Source organism: Amblyraja radiata, chromosome 5 (assembly GCF_010909765.2).
Source record: "Amblyraja radiata isolate CabotCenter1 chromosome 5, sAmbRad1.1.pri, whole genome shotgun sequence".
Classification (NCBI taxonomy): domain Eukaryota; kingdom Metazoa; phylum Chordata; class Chondrichthyes; order Rajiformes; family Rajidae; genus Amblyraja; species Amblyraja radiata.
The window spans coordinates 44,519,026-44,541,262 of record NC_045960.1 but is presented as its reverse complement, the minus strand read 5'-3'; the positions used below and the strand labels follow the sequence as shown (position 1 = coordinate 44,541,262).

At 38.7% G+C, this 22,237-nt stretch overlaps 2 protein-coding genes across 2 annotated transcripts in view; one reads left to right on the top strand and one right to left on the bottom strand.

Moving 5' to 3' along the window:
• nt5dc1 (5'-nucleotidase domain containing 1) overlaps nucleotides 1-22,237 on the top strand; it is a 492,890-nt gene that overhangs the window by 133,749 nt on the left and 336,904 nt on the right. The window lies entirely within an intron of this gene.
• Nucleotides 832-16,153, bottom strand: LOC116973237 (collagen alpha-1(X) chain-like). Its single transcript, XM_033021120.1, has 4 exons — nucleotides 16,044-16,153; nucleotides 15,590-15,716; nucleotides 3,834-3,908; nucleotides 832-3,531 (listed from the first exon to the last, which is right to left on the bottom strand). Exons 2-4 carry the CDS (start codon nucleotides 15,699-15,701, stop codon nucleotides 1,664-1,666), a joined length of 2,055 nt encoding a protein of 684 aa, XP_032877011.1. The 5' UTR covers nucleotides 15,702-15,716; nucleotides 16,044-16,153; the 3' UTR covers nucleotides 832-1,663.

Below are 22,237 nucleotides of genomic sequence, written 5' to 3'. Positions count from 1 at the left end.
TCATAACCCACATACTTTTCCTAAAGAAGTAGAAGCACAAGAACTCTAGCAATATCTTAACTCCTGGCACTGGTACATTGGTTTATATCATCATCTGGTGAAAGACTAATGTGCCATGACAATTATTAATGACTGTTGGACTGCCATTCCATTATTAATATCAGTCTAGCCCAGAACAGTTGTGGCAATATAAAAATTACCTCAGGGAAAGTAATGTAGGGGTTCATTACAAATTAAATTAAAGAGATGAGAGGGGATCTCATTGAAACATATAAGATTGTTAAGGGCTTGGACACGCTAGAGGCAGGAAACATGTTCCCGATGTTGGGGGAGTCCAGAACCAGGGGCCACAGTTTAAGAATAAGGAGTAAGCCATTTAGAACGGAGACGAGGAAACATTTTTTCTCACAGAAGGTGGTGAGTCTGTGGAATTTTCTGCCTCAGAGGGCGGTGGAGGCAGGTTCTCTGGATGCTTTCAAGAGAGAGCTAGATAGGGCTCTTAAAAATAGCGGAGTCAAGGGATATGGGGAGATGGCAGGAACGGGGTACTGATTGGGGATGATCAGCCATGACCTACTCCTGCACCTATTGTCTATTGTCTATCATTTATTATTTTGGTTTTTCTAAGTGAAATACAGAATCGGTAATATTTACCGTGAAACATTGTTCAAGAATTCAGTGGTGCTCAAGAATTTGGTCTGGTGTTGTTAGGTCATGCACAAAATTAATGACCATCCAGTTTAAGCTATTTTTGAACCAGGTGGCAAGAGGCCAGTTTATGAATTTGACATGTATGTTGTATTTCAAAGAATATCCAGTGAAATATTGAAATTTGTAACAATCATCATTTATTTAACTGCACAGTGACACAAATGCATTTGCAATTTTGGAAGATTTGAGAAAACAACTTTTTAAATGATCAATTACAGAAATATTTTATGATTTGTTACAATAACATTTACATGTCGTCGTTTTAGATACGTGTATTTTTGGAGAATGCACAGGTTATCAATGCCATTAGATTTCTCTAGAATTTATAACATGCTTTTTACAGTTTGAATAGCGTAATAAGTAACTTACTACTGAAATACATAAAGTAATGGTGGTAGACAGATATTGACACAAAGTAATATGAATATTGAAATACTTGATTGTGCAAAATACCTTTGAAAATAACAGAAGTTCCAGATTGTGTTTAGCTGAATCAGATTGAGGTGGTTCGTTGTTAAGGATGAAACAATAAATGTCAAACACCAACATATATTTTTGTACAACATTTTCTGCAAAAATGGGCAATAGAAGTGTTGGTATCACAAAAGGGCAATTGCATTTTAAAGTGACATGATAACATGGTTGTTATTACAAAATAATTTAGTTAACTTTATGTGAATATTCAGAATTTTCTGGATTTTTTTAAATCAGAAAAACAATATGCTTTTGTATCCAAGGTGCATATCATAAACCCAAAAGTATTGTTTCAAACAGGTGATGTTTAGTGGATGAAAACAACACAGCAATTTATTGGTCAGAACTTTATATTTCTTAATATAACGATAATCATACTTTGATTTTTTTCTGAATTTATTCTGTTAACTAAATTGTGCTGTTCTTCACTCAGAATAGAATGTCAGATCACCACTGGATATTGATAATCTAACGCACATCATGAATGAACAATTAGAAACCCTGAGAACGCTGAGTGCATGAGGTCTGAAGAATATAATCCATTAGACTCTTCTGTTGGTAGCTGAATATGGACCTGGTCATTTTCATGTAGATATAATATCACATTTCCTGATACCTGATCAATATAACCTTCTGTATAGTCGTCATATGAATAGATCACAGATTCATCATTTTTGTATAATCCAACCCAAACATTTGCTCCCTTGACTTGCACCTGATAACTAAATTGATAGATACCAGGTATTTCACATGTGAAAATTCCAGTAGACGGATTATAGTTATTGTTTGAATTGGTCACCAATTTGTCAAATACTATTGGTTCCCCAGTACGGTAATAAGAGTGGGAAAGAAGAGCAGTAAAGGCTGGGTATGGACTGAGCAATCCAGCTGAGGGCTCCCCTGATTTGATGTAGCCATTATAATTGTACTTGCCTTGAGGCGCAAACATTTCAGATGGTGGACCTGGTGGGCCAGGAGGACCTGGTTGACCTTCAGGACCTGGTTGACCTTCTGGTCCAGGTGTACCAGGTACGCCATTGCTCATTTTCCCATAATAATTTCCAGAAGGACCAGGTGGGCCAGGACGTCCAGTATCTCCTTTTTCTCCAGGTGATCCTGGAGTACCTGGAGTGCCAGATGGGCCTCTTGGGCCAGCTGGGCCAGAACTTCCTCTTGCCCCTGCTTCCCCAGGGTACCCTACTGCACCTTGAGCACCTGGAATGCCAGGGCTTCCAGATTTACCTGGTACACCGGCAGGTCCCACACTCCCTTTGGAACCAGCTGTTCCTTGTTGTCCGGAATGGCCAGGTGCACCTGGCCTTCCTGGCATTCCTGATTTACCAGGGGCACCTCCAAGTCCTGCACCACCCTTAGCTCCTGGATATCCAGGTTGACCAACGGGTCCCATTGGTCCTTTCTCTGCGGTTGCACCAGTTGCACCTGGCTGGCCTCTTGAGCCCTGTGATCCGGTTGCACCTGGTAATCCTCTAGATCCAGGTGCTCCAGTTGCTCCAACTGATCCGGGCTTTCCGTTGTCACCAGGGTAACCAGTGGCACCTGTTGAGCCACGCTCTCCTTTGGGGCCTGGTAATCCTGGTTTTCCATAACCAGGTAGTCCAGGTGCACCTGTCACACCATGGGCACCAGCAGCACCTTTGGCTCCATAAGCTCCTGGCATCCCTGGTGCACCTGAATTTCCAGGTTTTCCAACTCCAGGCATACCAGGACTTCCCATTGGCCCTTTTGGTCCTGGTGTGCCTGGATATCCTGTAGCACCTGATGCGCCCATTGCCCCCTTTTCCCCTGGTGCAGCTGAACGACCAGGAGCACCAGCTATTCCTATTCCTGCTGGTCCAGGTTGGCCTGATCGGCCCTGAGAGCCTGTTTCCCCTCTGCTACCAGGACGCCCAGGGATTCCCATTCCCGTTTTCCCATTTGCCCCTGGAAGACCCATGGGTCCTGGCAATCCTCTTTCCCCTCGTTGACCTGCAGCTCCTGATGTACCCGGTTGCCCATGAGGGCCTGGTTTACCAGCAACAGATAACCCTGTTGGCCCAGGATATCCCATGGGTCCTGCTTTGCCTCTGGGTCCTGGAATTCCGTTGGTTCCACTGTCGCCTTTTTCTCCTGGGGCCCCTGTACCACCTGGTCTTGCTGGTGCTCCTGGAATCCCTGATTTTCCCATAGATGACATTCCTGGTGCCCCTGGTCTCCCGGGTTTGCCAGGGGCTCCTGGCATCCCTGTGCCATCTTTTCCAGGAGCACCTGGTGGGCCATGTGGGCCTTGTGGCCCGGGTGGGCCTTGTAGTCCTTGTTCCGCATATTGTCCTTGTTCAGCTTCATATTCTGTAACGTCAAATAAATAAGGTGTTAGTATGTCCACATGTCTATCACTAAAAGCAATCTGGACGGCATCTAATTTTTGAGAGGAAAATGCACAATATAAGAAGAATTGTTAACTAAGAATAATTTATTTAGAAGCAATAGAGTAAGTGAGGCTGTTTCTTTGAAGAGTGTACAATCTATAAACATGTTTTTATTTTTGGATGTTAGGTTGAAAATCTCCATGTATCTTAATGAGTACATTGATTTTAGTTTCCTAATTTTATTTTACTCAATGTTTTCACTGTAAATTAAGTGTTGCTCACCTCTGCTGTCCTCATTGTTTTCATGTTCTTCTTCTTCTTCAGAATTCTGAGTATCATATCCATTTACATGATAATCTATTTTGGAAATCAAAAGAAGAAAAGGTTGTTCCATAAAAGAGAACAGTAAAGAAGGGCAATATTTTTGTCAAGCTATCATTTCTATCAGCATGGAAAGAGCTTGCATTTGTTTAGCATATTTCACAAACTTTGTCCAGTTTCCATTATGCTGAAGGAGAATCCATTTGCCAATTTGCAATTCCTTAAGTAGAAATGTAATGCCTAAATGGTTAACTTATTCTTGGGGAGTGTAATTTAAGAATAGTAATTGCTCGAGTCCTGAAAAAAAACACTCCTCCTCTTCAAAATGTTCAACAGATTTTCATATATTTTTCAGAATAGGTACAGAGGGCCTAATATTAATTGGCCACACTGTGCTAGCGAGTAGTTCCATAGAGAATTGCTGACTAGCTGCTGTTTGTAAGCTAGCTCACTGTGGACCACATATCTTGGAAGTTAGGTATGTGATGGAGATACTAGCTAGGAATGTGATAAATGGTGTACTGGGGTAAAAATAAAACACAGCTGGTTTGTTCTTATTGTCTAGTTTAAAAAAAAAATTTCTATCACTTAAACCTGCTTTTAGTAAACATCAGGTATTTTTTTTAATGATTTCTCATTATTTAAATCTATTTCAACTGTTTATAATACTTTTTCATCAGAATTGTTTCAAAACAATTAGGCCAAGCCTTTGAAAGGAATAGGCCATCACTGTGGTCCTGCCACAGGGCTTCAGGATCAGTGACCTGAGGCTGGATGGATGCTTGTGCATGGCACTGCTTGACAGATGACTGGGGTTAGAACACAACTGACTGTATCCGTTGTTCAAGATGTGGACTCTTATACATCGGCGAGACCAAACTCAGAATGAGCGATCGTTTCGCGGAACACCTTCGCTCAGCCTGCATGAACCAATCTGATCTCCCGGACAGACCTTTCTGTCTTCGGTCTCCTCCATTGTCAGAGTAAGGCTAAACGCAAATTGGAGTAACAGCATCTCATATTTTGCTTGGACAGCTTACAGCCCAGTGGTATGAATATTGATTTATCACACCAGGGATCCCCGACATTCCTTCTCTTTCTCCCTCCCCCACCCAATTCGCGCTACTCATTTTTACCCTACAAACAGCTTACAATGGCCTGTTTATCATCGTTACTTTTTTGCATATTTTTCATTCATTGTTCTTTATCTCTCCACATCACCATCTATATCTCTCATTTCCTTTATCCCTAACCAGTCTGAAGAAGGGTCTTGACCCGAAATGTCACCCATTCCTTCTCTCCAGAGATGGAATACTCCAGCATTTAATGCCTTTCTTTGATTTAAATCAGCATCTGCAGTTCCTTCCTACATAAGTAGGTGAGGTGTTTGAAATAGCTTGCGATATATATGAGAGTGGGCTGAAGTAGTTTGAAATCAGGCATCTTTTGGCAATTTGGAAATATATCTCAGGTTTTTCATCATTTCTGGATGTAAATCTCCCAAAAGCGTTGTAGAAAAATTCTCATCAACCACCCATTCTCAAGGACAATTAAGGATGGACAATAAATGCTGGCTTTGCCAGAGACACTTACATCCCAATAAATTAATAAGTGAATTAAAAAATTGCACCATATTATCAGTCTTGCAAAACAAGTTAAATTATCTTTGTTTACGTATCACAGGGGATTGAGACAACATTTGTCTGCACTATCCAGATTTTGTGGTGTATTGATAATTAACCTATCTAAGTCAAGAATGTGCTATTAACAAATTACTGATGAACTTCTAGAAGTGTTCATCAAGGGGCTTGAAAGTTAACCAATGCTTGACAATCAGATTATGACTTTGTCAAAGACATTGGCAACAAATGTGAGAGACCTGAATGGAAGGGGGTGGCTAGGAGAGCCTCTGATTTCAAAAACATCTGGATTTGAAAATGTTTTCTGATGAATTACTAATTTATAATTTATATGTAAATCTTACGAAGCACCATTTCAAAAATTTCAGAGCTGTTGAGTGCTTTAAGATTCTTTGAGCTGTTTAAAGATTTTTTTTACATCTTAAAACATTACACGAAAGAACTAGAAAATGTTGCCTCTGTACATTAGCAAGTATAGGGGCCTCAAACCTACTGGCAGAATTCTGCTGTTGTTTTCCAGCTGCATACTTGACTTATTAGCACCCTGAAAGAACCCACGTGCCCATTGGACCCATTCAGGCTGTCAACAGAGCCATCCCTTTTGTCCCATTGCTCCCCACCTTATTTCCCTCTGCTTCACAACGTTGTTATCCCTCTCTTCCTTCCTCTCTCTCTCTCTCTCTCTCTCTCTCTCTCTCTCTCTCTCTCTCTCTCTCTCTCTCTCTCAACTATTTACGCAAGGAGTTGTTTACTTTAATCAATTAAACTACAAACATATCTTGAGGAATTGTGGGGAAACTGGAGCACCTGATAGAAACGCGTACATCATGGAGAGAATGTGCAAACTCCATTCAAACAATACTTGAGGATCAATAGGTCCTTGGAGCTGTGACAGCAACACCACCATTCTACCATTATGTTGCCCCTATTGACTTCAGATTCCGGATAGAGTTTAGTGACAAAGTCAATCTAATTTGACCAACAAACTTTCCACTGGGAAATCTGCCTGATGAACTTTCAGCAGTTTAACACTAATTCAGGAGCAATTCATTTGAATGAATAAGAATGTGATGGACAGATGCTGAAGGACAATTATAAGATAATTTGCCATTATAATTACTTGCAATTTGCTCTAATGTTTTTTTCAATATTTTAATTGTTCTTAGATCATCTTAATTTTTACTTTTGACTTAGTTTAGTTTTACTTTTAGTTTTATAGATACAACGCCGAAACAGGCCCATTGACACACCAGGTCCACACCGACCAGCGATCTCCGCACATTAACACTATCCTACACACACTAGGGACAATTTTTACATTTACCAAGCCAATTAACCTACAAACCTGCACCTCCTTGGAGTTTGGGAGGAAACTGAAGATCTCGGAGAAAACCCACGCAGGTCATGGGGAGAATGTACAATCTCCGTGCAGACAGCACCCATAGTCGGGATCGAACCCGATTCCCGGCGTTGCAAGCACTATAAGGCAGCAACTCTACCGCTGTGCCACCGTGCTGTTAGTGTTTACTTTTTATGATAGTTTTTGAAAATAACATGGAATCAGAAACATTTAGTATTCTCAATAGTTTTGATAGCCTGGAATGCTGGGGGCATGGCTTAAACGTGTGTCAAGGATTTTGCAGCCGTTTCCTGGAAATAATTTGTTCAGGCCTGTTCATTATATGCCATTAAGTCATACAAAGATATTGTGGCATTGCATGTCCTCCCTGTTTAAGAGATAAATGTATTTATCTCTGTACCGCACACTCCCCTGACATCAGTCTGAAGAAGGGTCTCGACCTGAAACGTTACCCATTCCTTCTCTCCAGAGATGCTGCCTGTCCCACTGAGTTACTCCAGCATTTTGTGTTGACCTTCGATTTAAACCAGCATCTGCAATTCTTTCCTACACTCCCAGTTTCAGGTCAGTATGGGATTTACTATCGATCATCATTGGAAGGACCAATAAAAAATTGTAAATATTTAATTCATAAATCACTTGGATGCATTTGCAGCTCACCAGGAGCAGCATGTTCTGGTGTATTCAGTGTTTTGGGGGCAGGACTAAATGTTATTTTTATTTTGGTTTTGTGAACATAGATAGTATTGGTCATCCTATACGGTGCTCCTTCATGTGACTGAAGCCTCTTAATAATGCCAAATCAAATTCTCACAGTAGTTTGCACAAGTCTATCTGGGAGGTAATCCATGTTTGCATCTATTAACTAACATCACCTAGAGCAAATAATGCTCCCTGTAAAATATCTCCGATATGTGATAAACGTAGCTTTCGTTTAGTTGCCGGAATACTGCCTCCAGAGTAATGATTCAGAATAAGGCTTCTTTGTTGTTTTTTATGAACATGGTGTACAAATTAGTAAGCACCAGCATTCAAACCTCTTCTGTGAAACATGGTCTAAAAATCCTCTTTTTTATAGCTAAGACTTTTAAATATTCCGTCAGGTTAACATCAATAACATAAATCGTTTTGTCCATAAAAATACTTTGTATATATAACATTATTTATGATTTCTGGATAGCTTAAAGAGCTTCACAGCCAATTAATTATTATTTTCAATATAGTACAGGTAAATACAGATACCTAATTATGCAGTACCCACAACAGATGAAGATACATTATCATTGGTGGCAATGTGTTGGTAAGAGAACGTTGGCCTAGTCAGTGAGTAGATTCTTATTCAATTGGTGTCAAAAAGATAGATTTCATCTGAATGAAAGCATCCCAAAAGTTTAATAAATCATCAGTCCTGGAGGAACAACTGTGATGGTGTGTTTGTTCTCTTGGGGTGGTATCTGCATCCATGACCATCTATCTCAGAAGCAAGTGTGCTATCACTAAGTCAATTAATAATGTACCTTTAGCCTCGTTGTAGCTGATTACCGAGAGTCCTATAAAATGTATGGGAGCAGTTAGAAGATAAGAATATAGATTTAAAAACCGAGACAAAATAATATGGGAGCTGTGAAATCAGAGCAGGAGGACATGCCACAAGCAGGTCAGACATGGCATGTTGTCCACTCAGAGAAAAAAGAAGTGGAGCTAATATTACAAATCGTAGATTGATATAGACCAATAAATCAAGTTACCTAAAGTTGTAGAATTCAATATTGAGTCTCTACAAAAAATGAAGTGCTGTTCTCTAAGATTGCATTGCACCTCAGTGTGACAGTACAGGAGGCCATAGACTAATTGGTCTGAATGGGAGTGGAATGAGGAATTAAAATGGCAGGCAGCAGGGAGCTCATTCATCCCTATGGACTGAATTCAGCTGTTCTGCAAATGATCACCCAATCTGTGTTCAGTTTCTCCAGTGCAGGAAAGACCGCGTTGTAAAACAGAATGCAATACAGATTGGAAGAATTGGAAGTGAATCACCTGGGAAGACTGTTTGGGTGGAAGGGAAGGAAAGGAACGGACACCCATGCTTTTAAGAGAAAGTGTTGTAATAAGAGAGGTGGTTGATGAGAACTAAAGAGTAGACCAGGGAATCAAAGGGAGCAATCACAGTGAAATGCTGACAGGAGGGAAGAGGAAAAAAAAGTGTTTGGTGGTAGCATCCCTTTGATGGTGGTGGAAATGTGGAGAATAATCTACTGAATGCAGAGGCTGGTAGAGTGGAAGGTGAGGGACAGGTCCTCAATCTGTCCTGGCAGAGACTAGGTGAGTGAGGTGTGGGAAATGGATGAGATATGATAATGGCTTTGTTAATAATGGTAGCGGTTCGGAAAGAAAGAAGTAATATCAGAGGCATCTGTACATAAAGTCTCTTCATCCGAATAAATTTAACAGGAACTGGGAGAATGGAATAAGGTCCTTATGAGCCAGGGTGGGCTGAACAATTGAAATAGCTCTGGGGGTTAGTATGCTTTTAATAGATGTGTGGGAAGGAACTGCAGATGCTGGTTTACACTGAAGATAGACACAAAAAGCTGGAGTAAGTCAGCAGGTCAGGTAGCATCTCTGGAGAAAAGGAATAGGTGACATTTCGGGTGGAGATCCTTCTACAGAAGAATCTGAAGATGAGTTTTGACCTGGAACGTCACCTATTCCTTTTCTCCAGAGATGTTGCCTGACCCACTGAGATACTGCAGCTTTTTGTGTATATCTTCAGCTTTTAATAGATGTTTGTAGTTAGGGATATATGCAGAGAGATCCAGAATCTCTGACTCTCAAGTCTGAAGTTGAATATAAGAATGTGAGGGCCGGGTGAAAATTGGCACAAAACTAGACTTTTACTTTGGAATTTAGAGATGCAGTGTGGAAACAGGCCTCTTGGTCCACCAAGTCCATACCCACCAGCGATCACGCCGACCAGCGACCGTACATGAGTACTATACTACACACTAGGGACAATTTACAATTAACCTACAAACCTGCACGTCTTTGGAGTATGGGAGGAATTGGGAGCACCAGAGAAAACCTATGCGATCTGTACAAACTCCACACAGACAGCACCTGTAGTTCAGGTCGAACCTGGGTCTCCAGCTGTAAGGCAGCAACCTTATTGCTGCCCCACTGTGCCGCCACCAGGAGGCAGCACCAATGCAGTAATCAGTGTACCAGAAAGGAATTGGGGGGGGGGGGGGGGCGTTTGGGGAAGACAAACAAATATTCAAGACTCAATTTAATTGTCACGTACCAATTAAGGTACAGTGAAATTTGCATATATTGCACAAAAACGTCGCCACAGCTTGGGTCCATGCTGGTGCCGAGGCCTTCACCTTTAATGTGGAGAAAGTGAGTTGTGTTTTAAAGATAAGTTGTTGAGTGTGTGAATAACTTCAGCCAGCCAAACAGCTGTGTTTGTGGAAGGGAACAGGTTGGGATTCGGTTCAAGAAAGCAGTGGACCATCCTAAACTGCATTATGTGGTGTCAAAAGATCCATGTAAATATTAGTCATTTGGGAACAAGTAATTGGAAACAATCAAAATGGTGGAGGGCATCGGAGATGTCATGGATATGTCAGAAGATGCTGGACCAGAAGATAAAGGATAGAATCAAGGTAGGAAGAAATAAGTTTGGTTGGACAAGAACAGACCAGGGCATTCTTGCTTGTTGATTTTGGGCTGGTGATAAAAGTGAGCTGTGGAGGGAAGATCACCTTAAGAAATGAAATCCATGACTGTCTGCAAGATTGTGTCATAATGTTTGATGGCTAGGTCAGTTTCCACAGAGAGATATGAGGTGGTGTCTGACAGTTGACATATGGCCTCTGCATGATAACGGTCAGCTCACCGCAGAAAGCTTCCCATCCAAGTGCAAACATATTTAATCCAAAATACAATTCAACAAGATGAATTTGTGCATCTGGAGTTTACAATTGCTATGATATTTTCAAGTGATGTTTTGATTATAAATGATTCCAGTTTTTAAAAAAGCACTGGTTGGTGAAATTAAAAGAATGAAGAGAAAGATTCAGAGAACTTTTATGAAAAAGGATTTAATACATAGACTCCTACTCAAAACAAATGTTGAAAGCATAATATATAATAGACTAAAAAAAGAGGTTTATATATAATCTAGGAAATTGCAAATACTGGATTCTTAAGTACTTAGAAAATGCGTAAAGATCTCCGTTGGTCAACAGCATCTTGAGTGAATGGAAAAAATATTTTGTGTCTGGACCCTTCACACTGATTTATATACAGTACCTTCAGAGGAATACAACTATTTGGTGAAAAATAAATAAAATCATATTGGAAAATTAGTGATTATTTTAAATGGAATAAGTACAAATGTATGACCTGCTCTACTTAAAAAAAACAACAACAGGTACATTAAGATTTGCTGTGTATTACCTACTTAATTGGGTGCGTGTCCTGAGCATGGGGTGGTCTAGCTTTCTTTTCCGGCTAGGTACCACACTCCGGATACCTCTGTAGTCCCAGTGGATACTGAATGACACTGAATGAATGATTCTGAATGGAATCTAACCGAGCAGTATACTCAGATTTCTGTGAACATAGGCTTTTTATTTGAGTTGATCCATTTTATTTAAATATATGTAATTGTCTTTAATTTTAGAAGAATATTTTGAAGTCTTTAGGTTTTAATATTTGTTTTTTTTTAATAGTGCCTGATTATTTTTGAATTAGATGGTACAATAATCTAGGGATTTGGGATTAATGTAGGAAAGTGGCTTGAGGTAGGAGAACAACTCTGATTTTATCAAATGGCAGACCAGGCATAAGGGGCCAAATGGCCCACACACACTTCAATTGCTTATTTTGTATGACTACCAAAAACATTCATAAGCAGTGAATTTCAATGACAGCTCTGACATCCGATTAGCTCTGTGGTGACCCTTCACTTTATTGAACCTCTCTAATCAACTGTGAACTGGCTTTCCAGCAGATGACTGTATGTAGGGCTTGCTATCTGGAAGACTGGGCTCCCAGGAGCAGATGTGCAGCAAGCTCAGATGCCTCACCAGTCAGTGGACGATCTCTCACCCTTACGTGTCCCCCTTCTCCCACCTCCCCCCAGTATGATTGAAAATTTACCTAAGCGGTAAAGTGTAGGTTAAATCGCATCTTGCTCTCATCAGATTCCAGTTTTAATACTGGAGGCATGGAAACTATAGCATTTGAAGGAAAGATTGAATGCTTTTTTCTGGTAATATGGGACTTCCAACATATTTCTCATCTGGATTGCATTTGTAGGGAGATTTTTCAGAATATTATATCCTCATTGTTGAAAAAGGACCAACCGTTGATCGTATCAAATCCAGATATTTACGTTAGTGTAAACATTGCATTTACTCTCTATTGCAAGTCCTTGGTGTAAATCTATAAATGCTATAGAAGCAAAGGGCTTTTTGGGCATCACTGATACCTAGTATTGTTGTTACAAACGACCCCCAATCCATTTTTAAATATGGAAAACTGTAGAGGGAACATATTTTAACTTGATAGTGATATATTGTGGAATAGAGGTATACCCAGGTAAAGTCAATCAGAATGAAAATAAAAAGTATGTGGACGTATTCCCATTGCATAGTGTTTTTCATGATTAATTATTACAGATTTTGTTAGATTCACATCTACTTCGGATATTCATACCTATAATAATCAGCGGGACCAATAGAAAAATATCTTTGTTTGTAACAACACTTTTCCATTGCATTACATAAATGCCGCGAGCCATTTCCTTTTGCTCCAGTTGATAATTATCATATCAATGTTATGTGATCTCAATCTGGACCCAATTATGGCAATGTTCAATTTACTTACCCATGTTTAATTAATTTAATTGAAACTATTTGTTCTATACACCTTTAAACAGTAGGTGACAATATGTCTTAACTCTTAATTTAATCCTGACATTGTCGTCTTGAAAATCAATTTTTAGAATAATAGTGGGCTAACTAAAGTCAACCAGTTAAAGCGTTCTCGAAATAAGTAGAGAAAGCAATAGATATAAATGTAAGAAAGAACAAATAATAAACTTGCCTTGCAATAATTGTATCTTTTGTGACAACGGGACATTTGAAAGAATTTAACAAGCAATTATGGAAATAGAATACCCAATGTTCACACAACAAACTGCCATGCACATCAGTGAGGAAGTAGCTAAGATAATCTTATTTTAAGGCTGAAGCTTGATTCAAATATTAAATTATTGTTGTTGAACCAAAGCTGATGGCAAAATGTTTGGTAATATTTGACAATAAATATATCAGCTGCATATGAGGTTGTTTAACAATGAGGTTAAGGTTATTTACAAATGACGTCTGGTGCATACATTGGAAAGTGAGCAAACTGTATTTATCCAGTAGCTGGAATTTTTTTTCCAATACTTGCTCTCAATTTTACTATGCTATTTCTGGTATTGGTGAAGTATTGAGCAATATCTAGAGGATTGGAGAAAGATTTCACAATGGCCATCCAGAAATAATGGATTGAATTATGCTGACTATGACCAATAGTTCTACAGTGAACTACTGAAGATGAGGCACTCCCAGTCAGGTGAGTAATCTTGGAGGATAGACACAAAATGCTGGAGTAACTCAGCGGGTGAGGCAGCATCTATGGAGAGAAGGAATGGGTGATGTTCCGGGTCAAGACCCTTCTTAAGCTTGGAGGATGTTGAGGGACAGATGACACAACATCCCTCATTGAGTCTAGCAGCAGGGCATAATCATACCAGAATTCCCAAGTATTAAACTGGGTTTCCACCTTTCTGATCCTACGTCATACGTACGGCTGCACCATTCACTTGAATGGAAATTCTGCCCCGACAGAAAACTTTATCCAAAATAAATAAATTTTGCTTTATTTTTATTATTTTCATTTTGAAACAAACTTACTTTCAAATTTTCTTTTTTCAATTTTAGAACAATGTTTATACTTTTTAAATGACTGAATAACGGAGACATTCAGAAGTTGTTATATTGCCATCAAATTGTCTGACAGAAGTCGAGGCTCAACCCTCCAACCTGTAATCCAATTAAAATCTTTCAGGGTGTTCCTGTGGTGAGGCCTAATTTGTGCAGAAGCCAAAGCTTACTAGCCACTAAGGCCTTGCTAAATGCCTCCAAGGCACAGGGTTCAGTTAACCCAACCCTCCAAAATGCACACGATGAGAAAGGTTGTGATGGATATGTTCAAACACATACAAATGGTACTAACTTAGTCAGAATGGATGAGTCTTTGACTCTGCAGACAAGTTGGGACCATACCTGGGAAATTTTGTGGGTAGGTGAATGAAATTCAACTCAATTCAGACCATACTTTCGCAGGAATTGTTGTGAATTTGTCCTTTCTCAATTAAGCATCTTATTTGCACACAAAATGATTCCTCAGCTTATTATTGAAGGACATTCTTTTGTCACTTTTTAGTAAAAATGGGCTGCCATTATTCCAGCTTTGATGAGTGCAAAAACTGCAACATTTTGAAGTGATTTCAATTAGTTACATACCAGTAAATTAATGTGTGGCTAATTCTTGAGTTTGTCATAGATGTCAGATAACTGATTAATTTTACATAGATCATTTTTGTACATCTTCATTTAAAATGTATAGGTAGCAGAGTTTTTAATCAGAGTAAGAATTTGGAAAATATTCCCTCTTGATCTCCCAAAGAAATTGAGCTCTCATGGAAGATTGAACACATCTTTACAAATTGTATTCCTGTAATTACTTTGGTAAGGAGCTATACCAAACATGTGCAAGCTTACATAGATACATAGAAAATAGGTGCAGGAGTAGGCCATTCGGCCCTTCGAGCCTGCACCGCCATTCAATATGATCATGGCTGATCATCCAACTCAGTATCCCATACCTGCCTTCTCTCCATACCCCCTGATCCCTTTAGCCACAAGGGCCACATCTAACTCTCTCTTAAATATAGCCAATGAACTGGCCTCAACAACCCTCTGGCAGAGAGTTCCAGAGATTCACCACTCTCTGTGTGAAAAAAGCTTCTAAATAACAAAATCAAATTTAATAAAATTTCTAAATCTGTTAAATACTTGTGTTTCGAATATCTTCAGATTCAGGACTATATTTTCTTAACTTGTCTAAGCCCTTTCGTGTGTTTGTATTCATGTATTTGCATTGCAATGCTCACTGTGTACTGCACCTTGCAATATGAGTAATATTTATTTAGGAATATGAAGTAAACACGGCCACAAGCCACATTGATTTTTAAATGCGTTACGGTCTACGTATGGTCAAGTGCAGGACACCTTCAATTTCTGGGTCTCACTGCTACAAAATCTCGACTACAGTTCAATGTTACTTTATTTCTTGATCTCACTGGGACTTGCTGATGGTGATATAAACACGACTGAGGAAAATCTATAGGTGAGGTCAACATGAGGGTTTGGAATAAAACAGAACATGAGCTAGATTTCTTTGCCTTGCAGTGTTGGCAGGGAAGTTATATTTTGGGGGATTTTCTGGGACAAAAGAAAAACAACCATTTATATATAGCAAACATTTCAATAAGAAATATTCAGAATTAAGGTTGCTAACTTGATTTCACTTGAGTTGCATAAATGTAATGTAATACAAAATATTGCAGTAATTTAAGATTAAATCTTTAAACTTACCATTTTGGCTTTTTACATTTTTACGTAAATACGCATATCTATTAAATCCTGTTCCGTAGACCAGAGTCACTGATACCAACAACAAAAGAGCACAGATGTATTTTGAATCCATGTTTGAAGTTTATATCTGTAGAACATGAACAGAAATGGTTAGCAAAAAATGGCAGTTGTATTTTTAAATCAGTATATTTTTTAAATGAATACCAAAATCATAATGTTTTAAGATTTTGTTTTATACTGTGTGTTATAATTTAAAATATAAATTATTTTCAATTTGATTTTTCAATTATTTTGGGAGGCCTTTATAATTAGTTACCAATTTAAATGCTTAATTCTGTGATGAGTTAACAGAAGTGATGAGAACATAGATAATTATGATACAACTGTGATGATCTTGTTCATATATTTTGTTACAAGCTTACAGAATTAATTACAAATGAAAGGTCAAACATACCAGCATAATTTGGATCCACACTCAATGGTTTCCTAAATGGATTTTCTTCCGAAATTGCAGAATGTCAATTGGAGCAGTGCTTCCAAAGCGATGCATGCGGCTCTATTTATATAGGAGAGAGTTCTTGACATGCCGTTAAATTTGACAACTCCTCCTTTTTAAAAGTGCAAGTGCTAATTATGGAATACATTTTTTTCACATGGAAAAGTTAAATCAGGTTAGTGGGTTTCTTGTGGTTTGAGCTTCCCTGCCTTTTTTGGCATTGGTCAACACCTCATGCAGACCGTTACAAATCCAAATGAGGAACAGAGCTTTCACAGCAGATCCTGATTGATTTTTAAAATAAAAATTGTGATATGTTTTTTAATTCAAAGCTACCATTCACTAAAATTGTGAAAATATATATTGTTATGTTAAAGCGGTTCAGATTTTATTTTATATTTCAACTATATTTTAATTTATGTCAAACTATTTTATTAAATAATATAAATAAGTGCAATAGTTAAACAGCAGCAAACTGATACATACATTTCAAGATAAATTAACGTGAAATGGTATATTTAGAAGAAATATAGTTTATTTTATAGGGTGCAGATATACAGGTCATCAAAAGTCTGGGCATTGGTTTATGAGGCCACAGAAAACAAAACTACAGTTCATTTATGGAAGGATAGAATCGGAAGAACAGCTACATTAGATATATATCTAGCTACATCTGGAGCACTATATATAGTTATAGTAACAACAAAAATCAAATGCGGAAAAAAGTTTGGTAGAACTGAGAACTAGTCAAACATTTTAAACCAAGGAACTCGTTTCACTCAATAATTCTGAATAAAACTAAAATAGCGTTTGATAGAGTGAAACAAAAATGTCCTTGATTCCAAAGCTGAGGGTGATCAAATAGAAAGTTCAATCCCCAATATAAAATTCTGGAGAAACTAAAATATCCTAGAAGCGTTCAGAGATTGAAACCTATTACCACAAGGAATATTTGAGACAAATTCTATAGATGCAGTTAAGTGAAAATTGGTCAACAAAATAAGGGAGAAAAGGATTTTAAAAAATCGTGGTTAAGGAATGAGATGAATTGGTTGAATGGAGATTCACGTCCAACATAGACACAGCTGATGACAAATTGCGATGAATGGTTTTCTTCTCCTGTACACCCCTATTATTTCCTATTCTTGCTGGAGGAACATAGACCTGGAGGAGTATCCATTTTCTGTTTTATATCCACAAATTTTGATTATTGAACCTTCTCCACCCTCAACCGGTAACATTTTTTCCCCATTCCTACACTTTTAAGATGCTATGCTGACATGGGATAAAGTCTCATCATTATTGAATGTTTCACATTCAATGTCCATGGCTTTGGAAATGGAAGTTAAATATTTTGTTTATTGATTCATTTAAATAAATCACCAGATTGATTTCATTCTATTCAGCAATGTATTCATGACATGTTACTATTGCCTACCCTGATCTCACTCAGCATCCATCTATGATTGAATAGGTAGCAGAGTTTTTAATCAGAGTAAGAATTTGGAAAAAATTCCCTCTTGATCTCCTGAAAGTAAATTTGGCGCTCCTCCATCCTGCCACAAATTATTTACATTTAACTAGCTCAACGGACATGGTGTTGATCTGGAATCTTCTCGATTTCCAAACCAAAGTTGCACAATTAGGACATCTATCCATCAATGTAGCTTCAAAACTTTAGATAGCTTTGTGAGAATATTATTAATGAACATAAATGAAAGAGCTATATTGCAATATGTATTGGTTTTTTCCTAAAGTGTATTTCAGAATATTGATGAGGCTTTTTATACCTGAGTAAGCTCTATTTAAACCTTACACATTAGAATGTGAGTGGTAATGTTTCTGTTGGAAAAGTTTAGCAGGGAGCTAACCCATTGAAAAAAAACTTATCATCATGCATATTATCTTGCTAATGCAGGGAAAAAAAGAATGATCTTTTAGCAGCATTGATCTTGATTAACTAATTATCTATAACTTGTTGTTAATACAAAGCTTGTAGTGGTATTGAAAGTAATATGCAGATGCTGATTTCCCCTAATTGACAGTCTTATTGTTGTATTGATCGGAAAGTTAATTCTTTGGTTTTGTTTTCTTGTCATTCATAATAAATTTTACATTGAAATGGTGTGAGTTTCTAGTATTCCATTTTAGTGTACCAATAGATATATGTTGGTACTTTGGTGTGGCCTTTATTTATTCCATTTGTTCTTTTGCTGGTTGCCTAGTATTGCACTTTTGAATACATTTATTTTATTGAAGATTGAAGTTTTTTCTTTGTGTTGGGAATAATTAAAAACTGGTAGATCGTCTCACAGCATCTGCGATTCGGGTTCGATCCTGACCTCAGGCACTGCTCGTGCGGAGTTTGCATATTCTCCCTGTGACTGAGACATGTGGGTTTGGCTTCTGTAAATTGACCCTAGTTCGTAGGGAGCGATGTGAAGAAGGGATAACATAGAACTAGTGTGAATGGGTGATTGATGGCGTCATGGACTCGGTAGGCCGATGGGCCTGTTTCCTTACCGTGTATCCAAAGTAAATGGTGACAATTTTGTGGAAAATTGAATAATTAATGTGAACGCAAATTAACTTAACAGAGAATGGAAAAATAGCAAATTTATTTTAAAAGCGGGATGGAAAAAAGTGTTAGGTGTAATCGTGCAAAGATTCAATGGGGCAGATTTTAATGTAACTTATAACATTAAATGTAACATTTAGTGTAACATTAAATGTAGCTGATATTCTCATTTACGGTTTCAATAAAGAAACATTTGTTGTTTTGAGTTCGTTTGTTGCTGTCTTTATTGGTGAGTTAATTTCATGACATCTGATATCAAGAAAGTTTTGACACTGTAATTATATAGTTTCAGACTTAATGACAGAATATTCCAAAAATTACAAATGCTGAAATTAACTCCAGCAATTTAAGGAAGGCAACACTTGGTGGTGCCCTTGACTTAAAATAAATTGGATGTATATGTTAACATTTTCACCATGCTGTACAAAATTTACAGGCAAAACAATCTTATCCTAAAACATTATCCCTTGGTAAATATAATCTTTAATCTATTCAAACTTTAGAATCTATTTTAATTAAAAGAAAGTGTTAAATATTAAAGTAAGGTGCTGTTATCCAGTTTCGTCTCAAATTTGCTGTTTTTCCCCCAATATTTTTATCAGTTTAGTTAAGACACCATACAGTAAATCTCACAGGAGAAATACAAGTTTGAAACAAGGACTGAAGTCTTCATTCTGTTGAACAGTCCACTTTTTAATCATATTATTCTTATTCCATGCCCTTCAGTACGCATCCCAAGCTTCAAAAGTTCAATTGACCTCAGGACCTAATAAGATCTATGTACCATTATGGGATACATGAGGGAAGTTTGCTGGGATGCTGATAGAAATTTCCAAATTTTCCTGACAATGCAAGAGGTGTCAGATTGCAGGAGGGCAACGAATGTGGAACCTTTATTCAAGAAGGGGAGCAAGGATAGACAATAGACAATAGGTGCAGGAGTAGGCCATTTGCCCTTCGAGCCACCTGATCATCCCCAATCAGTACCCCATTCCTGCCTTCTCCAGATATCCCCTGACTCCTCTATTTTTAAGAGCCCTATCTAGCTCTCTTGAAAGCATCCAGAGAACCTGCCTCCACCGCCCTCTGAGGCAGAGAATTCCACAGACTCACCACTCTCTGTTTCCTCGTCTCCGTTCTAAATGGCTTACCCCTTATTCTTAAGCTGTGGCCCCTGGTTCTGGACTCCCCCATCATTGGGAACATGTTTCCTGCCTCTAGCGTGTCCAAACCCTTAACAATCATATGTTTCAATGAAATGCCCTCTCATCCTTCTAAACTCCAGAGTGTACAAGTTGCTCCATTCTCTCAGCATATGACAGTCCCGCCACCCCAGGAATTAACCGTGTAAACCTATGCTGCACTCCCTCAATAGCAAGAATGTCCTTCCACAAATTAGGGGACCAAAACTGCACACAATACTGTAGTGGTCTCACTAGGGCTCTGTACAACTGTAGAAGGACCTCTTTGCTCCTATATTCGACTCCTCTTGTTATAAAGGCCAACATGCCATTCGCTTTCTTCACTGCCTTCTGTACCTGCATGCTTACTTTCATAGACTGATGTACAAGGACCCCCAGATCCCGTTGTACTTCCCCTTTTCCCAACTTGACGCCATTTAGATAGTAATCTGCCTTCCTGTTTTTGCTACAAAAGTAGATAACCTCACATTTATCTGCATTAAACTTCATCTGCCATGCATCTGCCCACTCCCCCAACCTGTCCAAGTCACCGTGCATTCTCATAGCATCCTCCTCACAGTTCACACTGCCACCCAGATTTGTGTCATCTGCAAATTTGCTAATGTTACTTTGAATCCCTTCATCCAAATCATTGATGTATATTGTAAATAGCTGCGGTCCCAGCACCGAGCCTTGCAGTACTCCACTAGTCACTGCCTGCCATTCTGAACGGGACCCGTTAATCCCTACTCTTTGTTTCCTGTCTGCCAACCACTTCTCTATCCAAGGTACACAAAAATGCTGGAGAAACTCAGCGGGTGCTGCAGCATCTATGGAGCGAAGGAAATAGGCAACGTTTTGGGCCAAAACCCTTCTTCAGACTGATGGGGGGTGAGGCGGGGAGAAGAAAGGAAAAAGGAGGAGAGGAGCCCGAGGGCTGAGGGAGAGATAGGAAGGGGAGGAGACAGCAAGGGCTAACAAAATTGGGAGAATTCAATGTTCAAAACATGAACATTGAATTGGTGGACGCTCTTTCCTTGACCCCCAATAATTTGTCCTGGACCATCAACATTGAAGACTCAGGAAGTATGCATGTCTCCATTAACTCTTACCAATTTCTGCAGATGCACCGTAGAAAGCATCCTATCGGGATGTATCACAGCCTGGTTTGGTATCAGCTTTGTTCTAGACCCCAAAAAATTGAAGAGTATTGTGGATGTAGTGCAGTTCAGCCAACAATTCAGCCTCTCTCCATCTACATTACATGCTGCCTTGGGAGAGTAGCCAACATAATCAAGGATCTTTTTCACCCCAGTCATCCACTCCCATTCGGCAGAAGATACAAAAACTTGAAAGCATGTACTGCCAGATTTAGGAACAGCTTATTTGTGCTGTTAACAGACAACTGAACAGTCCTCTCATAAACTAAAGGTATAATCCCAACCTCATTGTGGATCTTGAATTTTTATCTCTCCCAAAATAATGCTGTAACACTATATTCTGCATTCTGGTATTTTCTCTTTGTCCGAACTGTGCTACTTGTGTATGATTTGACTGGACAGCACGCAATCAAAACAGTTCGCTATATCTTGGTGCTCATGACAATAATAAACCAATACCAATCATCTGTGATCTACGTAGCCTGTCGTATCATTGTGTGGATAATCATTATTCACGCACAGCTCAGTCCGTGGAATTAATATGTTATTGCTGTTTTTAATTAAGAGATGTTTTCGCCAGAAGCAGAAAGAGCTTACTTTTTTCTGTAATGACATTGTGAACCGCCATTATTATTGCAACCATTGTACCACATAGTGGAGTTCAAAACTTAATCCTTGGAGGCACAAGAGGGAGAATACAGAGCACTCTTCTTCTTATCGAGTCCACACACAAGATTAGAAGTTTTTCAGCCAGAGCTGAACACACTTCTCGGCATCTGCACAATGGTGTCTGTCTTGTGCTTCTTCTGTTTAAAATCAAAGGAACTCAATGTGAAATTCACTTGTTTGAAATGTTAGTTATTTGGCTGCGAACCTATTGAAGTTGTCCTGGCAATCCCAAATCAACATTTTTAAAAAGCTTGGTCATTTTTAACTTTTTACAGATGCCACCTATTTTTAATCCAAGTTATTTAAGTTGGTGGTTAGAACATGGTAATGTTTGGAACGAGAAAAGCACATTGGTCCTAAATGGCATACCCTGTTCGGTGAATATTGGCACAATTCCCGTGACTTCCATCCTTTCAACCTCTTTCCCCAGAACAAATTCAGTTGTCAATGAAATCATACAGTTCCCTCCATAATGTTTGGGACAAAGACCCATCATTTATTTTATTTGCCTCTGTACTTCACAATTTGAGATTTGTAATAGAAAAAATCACATGTGGTTAAAGT

Excerpts from the sequence above, each read along its gene's own strand:
- LOC116973237 (XM_033021120.1), bottom strand. The coding sequence starts at position 15,701 with ATGGATTCAAAATACATCTGTGCTCTTTTGTTGTTGGTATCAGTGACT. Across the intron at positions 3,909-15,589 it reads AAATGTAAAAAGCCAAAATG|ATTATCATGTAAATGGATAT; the intron begins GTAAGTTTAAAG and ends TTTCCAAAATAG. Across the intron at positions 3,532-3,833 it reads AAACAATGAGGACAGCAGAG|AATATGAAGCTGAACAAGGA; the intron begins GTGAGCAACACT and ends TTGACGTTACAG.